General features: G+C 39.4%; 1 protein-coding gene across 2 annotated transcripts in view; it reads right to left on the bottom strand.

The window, feature by feature from the left end:
- The window catches only part of zfpm2b (zinc finger protein, FOG family member 2b), a 72,253-nt gene extending 67,539 nt beyond the window's left edge, over nt 1–4,714 (bottom strand). For both annotated transcript variants that reach the window (XM_016487534.1, XM_016487535.1), the window contains exon 1: nt 4,510–4,714. In XM_016487534.1, the coding sequence (XP_016343020.1) occupies nt 4,510–4,549 (40 nt within the window). In that variant the 5' untranslated portion in view covers nt 4,550–4,714. The remainder of the gene's footprint in view (nt 1–4,509) is intronic.
- Nucleotides 4,715–5,106: the final 392 nt, after the last annotated feature.

Here is a 5,106-nt window from a genome sequence, read left to right as displayed (position 1 = left end):
ACACATACACACACACACACACACACACACACACACACACATATATATATATATATATATATATATAAACGTGTTTTTACTTAAATAAAAATATGCTTGTGCATCTTGAAAATAAATGCGATTTAAAAAAAAAAATTTTTTTTACAATACAATAATATTTTTACGTTTTTAAGGGGTTTATTGTGCAACAATGATTGTCAGACTGCATATTATACATATTTAACTTAAAATCATTTAAATATGAGAGATTAAAGAGATGCAGAGTGAAATTAAAGACAAGACACTTTGTAAATTAGTCAAATCTATAAGGTTTGGCAGTCATTAGACAAATACATTCAAAGATAGAACACAAAATTATTCGAGAGAGTTATGATGCATATATTCTGTGTTGTATATATAAATACACCTACACACACACACACACACACACACACACTCAAACACCACAATTTCAAATTCTGCAAGTAATTCATAAAAAAATGTCCTCAGTGCATCTACAGCCTCTTTTTGTACCTTTTTTTTTCCTGAGTACACCCTAAAGGATTCAAATTAGTACTATAAACGTACATATTAGTACCTAAAGTGTGCTTATTAGTACCTTTTGAAAGGTTACCGCCCCAGTGACAGCTTTTGCACCTTTGTTTCTGAGAGTGTAGGGAACAGTGCGATGACCAACAGCAATTATTTGCTTTTTTACAAATTCACAGACAGTAAAAATGTCCTCAACATGACAATGAATTAGGTTTCAGTTCATGACAAAAATAGCTGGTAGACAACCATGGCGACTCGTGCCGTTCTCGCTGTCATTTACTTGGCGAACCTGCCTCGCACCAACCAACAATTTGGTCAAATTTACACTGCGATTGGCCGTGCAGGTGATAAGAGGTTGAGATGAACAGCTGGTAGCAGCCTGTGCTGGAGATGCTGAGCTGATAGCACTGACGTCTGCTCTCCCACCAAGACACCTTGGCCATCCAATCTCCCTTACCATCAAACTCTTATTACAATAAACCCCTAAACACCAGCAGAGGGGGGAGGGATGCATGGGAAGGGAAAAAGATGACCCAAAATGCCCTTTTTATCTCTCCATAAGGAGAGAGACAGATCCTTCAATAGGGCTAAAATAGTGGGAGAAGAGAAAATACATAATTTATCACCATATTATCGGAATATCCAGGCGGGCTAATAAAGAGAGTGCGGACTGACTATTTCTTGTCTTATCATGTGAAGTGGAGGATGGGGGAGGGGTTATCTGGCTGGAACAGACTGCCGAAAATGAAATTGAAGTTATCAAACACTAAATTCTAAATTAAATATAGGTGAATCATTAAAGCTATAAAAGTTATTTTTTCCTCTTTTTGTCTTTGTCCTTTGATTTATAGACATCACAGCAGCTGGTTATCAGGTTATTTTGGCTGTTACTTCTTTAAGAGCTGCCGCTGCTGAACATTATGCGGATCTGAAACTCTTTTTACCATTTCTGACCCACTCGGGTCTTAAAGTCTCTATTAAATATTTTTAACGTGTTAAACTGAAAAAATTAATCGCCTGCCTTTACGTGCTAATTTTGACACCACTAATTATTATAGATAATATTACATTATAGTAATATATTTAATAATACATAATATTATAATAATAGTTTTAAGAAATGTAACTAATTTTTGATCATTAATTCGTGTTTTATCATACTGCATTTGCACCATTTTTTAAAGCAATAAACCACTCAAGGCTGTGCATTACAATGATTTTACCACGGTTACCCCTTACCTTTACTGTAATGCAGAGCTTCTCGTGGCTCGCTGCTTTAAATTAGAATCCAGGCATCATTAATCACTGAGTTGTGGAATCGGTGTGTGTAACAAACAAAGACAAACAGTAGCTGCATTCCTGAACAGTTGGGACGTCTCGCAGCGCTCCTGGAGAAGGGTGAGACAGGCGCGTGGTGTTCCTGTCCTCTCCATCTCCCCTCCTCCTCCTACAGCCTAGTCACAGCACTTCATAGCTCATTAGTGCTGAACAGATGCTGGGGAGAAAGTTGGCACGCAATAAGCCCTCTCTTCATATTGCACTGATCTGTGAGAGATAGCTCGCGACTGAGGGATGCCTCACACTGACAGTTGGCAGATGAAGTTAATCAAAACAGATTAAAAAAAGAATAAAGGAGAGGCAACAAATCTGACATCCTTTATAGGGTATAATAATGAAATAAATTATCATATTCTGACAGCACAGAGTTAGCGCCGACAACCACGAATGACAGCCGCCAAATAAATCATTGAAGTATTGTGAACAATGAGAGCAAGAGAAATACTTTGACAGTTCACGGCTGCAAGAGCTGAAACTAGTGACAAAACTTCATTAGCAGTTATGCCATATTGAAACAGTTCTTACATAGAAGCATATACAGTGGCCACAAACAGTATCTGGACACCTAAATAGCACTTATAAGCATGTCATTATCATTGAAATAGATATCACAATTTCAATATCTGCACACAAATGACGCTAGAGTTAACTAAATTCACTCTTCTTCATTTTTGCAATGACTTATTTTCTGTCAAGGTTATTTATAGTGAAGTTAGTTCACTATAGTTCACAGAAGAACCACAGTTGTGTCACATTAACTATGAACGTGTGTTTTTGTGTTTGTGTGTGTGTGTGTGTGTCCCAAAATGCCCTTTTTATCTCTCCATAAGGAGAGAGACAGGTCCTTCAATGGGGCTAAAATAGTGGGAGAAGAGAAAATACATAATTTATCACCATATTATCGGAATATCCAGGCGGGCTAATAAAGAGAGTGCGGACTGACTATTTCTTGTCTTATCATGTGAAGTGGAGGATGGGGGAGGGGTTATCTGGCTGGAACAGACTGCCGGCCTGGAATTCTAATGGTAATAATGGGGTCTCTGATGGTATATCTTCCCCAGCTTATCAAGCCCATTATCTGCTCTTATCGCCACAGTCATCGGGGCAAATTAATGGAGCTCTTTCAGTGCTCTCACTTTATCTGCCTTGCAGAGGGCACACCAGAGAATGGAATAGGCCAAATATGAAAATCCAGGGTGAATCGCCAGGGTTCAGATAACAGGGCAAACTCTGTTCAATTGGGAACAAAATGCAACCATAAAAAAAAGACAGGAGCGTCTCAACCTCTTTGTCCTTTACTATAAGCAGGTGGCTGGCAAAGCTGTGCTCTTTACAGGTGCTACAGTCATTTCAAGAACTCTGAGCGCTGTGTGCTAGTGTTTCAAATCACTCCAGAAATATGTGGGACACCGTCTGCAGATTGAGATATCACTACACCTGCCTGCTGTATAATGCAGACCTTGAAAAGCAGAAAACAGACACGATGAGAGCTGATATGCAAGGACTGCTAAGCAAACTATAGAAACTCTAGCGCAATATGCCAAGACTGAAAATAAATAAGGTATTCTGGAGAGCTGTCCTTGTGTTACATTTCAAGTCTGCCATAATAAAAATTTAAATGTCACCCAGTGTCTTCTGTCACAGTCTTCAGCGGGTGTGCCCAGGAGGGCCACCAGATGACTGTGTTCTGGGAGCACATGGCTTGTGTTGTGTTTGTCTGTTGCCATGTGCTCTCTCCTGTCTATTGTCTGGCCCCTCCCATCTTGTTACCTCGTTATTGTTTAAGTTGCTCCACCTGTGTCTCCCTCGTTAGCCTCCTCGTTTGGTTCCTATTTATTCTCCTGGTGTCTGTCATCCTGTGCTTATCCGTCATTTCTCATTGTGTGTGTTATATGTCTGCATGGAGTGCAGTTTTGAGCCTGCCTGTCTGTTTTTCCCCCTCGGGGTGGTTTGAGTTTGTTTTTTGTTTCATTTTCATTATTAAAATAAATATTTCTCCTGCAATTGAGTCCTTGCTTCATCTCCCCGCACGCACCGTGACAGTCTTCCAAAAGCACTTCTCTGGAGTTCTAAGATGCATTTACAGAGGTTTGGCAGTGCTTGCATCATTCAAAAAAAAAAAAGTGTAGCAGTTTTACCAGTTTTTACAGGTTAAATATTACTTTCATATCATATGTCATTTTTTAATTTCTAGCATTCATTTCTCAAACATTTTTGGGAAGCTCTGGATTTAAAAAAATCATCAATTGTTATTAATTTAGTTTATTAAAAGCACTGGATTAAATGACACAAAAGACATAATGCACATACTTCACAAACACTACATGCAGCCATTCAGACAAATTCAGGAGTTTCTAACTTTCCAAAGATCTCAGTTTTGCCATTTCAATTTCGATATAAAAAAGGAAGAAGACGAACAATTAATGCATAATTCTGATAAACGCATAAAAGAGCCTTTGGTTTTTCTGAACCATATCTAACTGATCAGATATTCTTCATCAACAATCGGTTCATAAACAAAATGTATTTAAATAAAACATCGACTGAAGCTGAACCTATAAAAACTATGAAACTACTATAAACAACCTGTCCTGTCATCTGGAAAAAAGGCATGAATAAAATCCGCGTTGGCAAACTCACGTTTGAATTGCTTCGGGTTGCTCTGTTTCCTCCGGGACATTCCTGCTCCGCGCGCTGGACTCGAGATTACCAAATGATACCGCGACTCATCCAAACCCAGATAAACGCACTGCCTGTAAGACTCGGGTGTGTTTCGGTGTTTGTCTGATTCCAGCCAGGCTTTGCTGGTCTCGTCGTGTAGAGAGAGGGTTAAGTTGCGCTGAGATCCGGGCGCACACTGACAGCGCAGATGAGCGCGTGTTGTGCTTTTGTTGCAGGAGGCTTGAGCGCAGCGGTGCGCCGTAGAGCTGCAGCAGCGCTCACACACTCCAGCCAGTCCACACACATTCACTGCACTCTGCTGTTTACTAGTTGTTTTCTCTTTCCCCTCGGGATGTCTGCTGCGGAGAAATATATGCAACTTTCCGGACTAGTAGGAGTTTTTTCGTTTTTGTTTGTTTGTTTGTGGAATGCAGTCTTGCCTTTTTAATTACAGCCAGGATTTATTGTTTTGATTGCCATACTATCTGGAAATTTTAAGTGCAGAACAACACAATGTAAAAGTTTAAATGAAACCGATTTAAACTGTGTCTGAATACTGTGGCTGTGTATTATAAA

The sequence above is a fragment of the Sinocyclocheilus anshuiensis genome, unplaced genomic scaffold (genome assembly GCF_001515605.1).
Source record: "Sinocyclocheilus anshuiensis isolate Anshui unplaced genomic scaffold, SAMN03320099.WGS_v1.1 scaffold369, whole genome shotgun sequence".
NCBI classification, from domain to species: domain Eukaryota; kingdom Metazoa; phylum Chordata; class Actinopteri; order Cypriniformes; family Cyprinidae; genus Sinocyclocheilus; species Sinocyclocheilus anshuiensis.
This window is presented reverse-complemented; position numbering and strand designations above follow the sequence as displayed.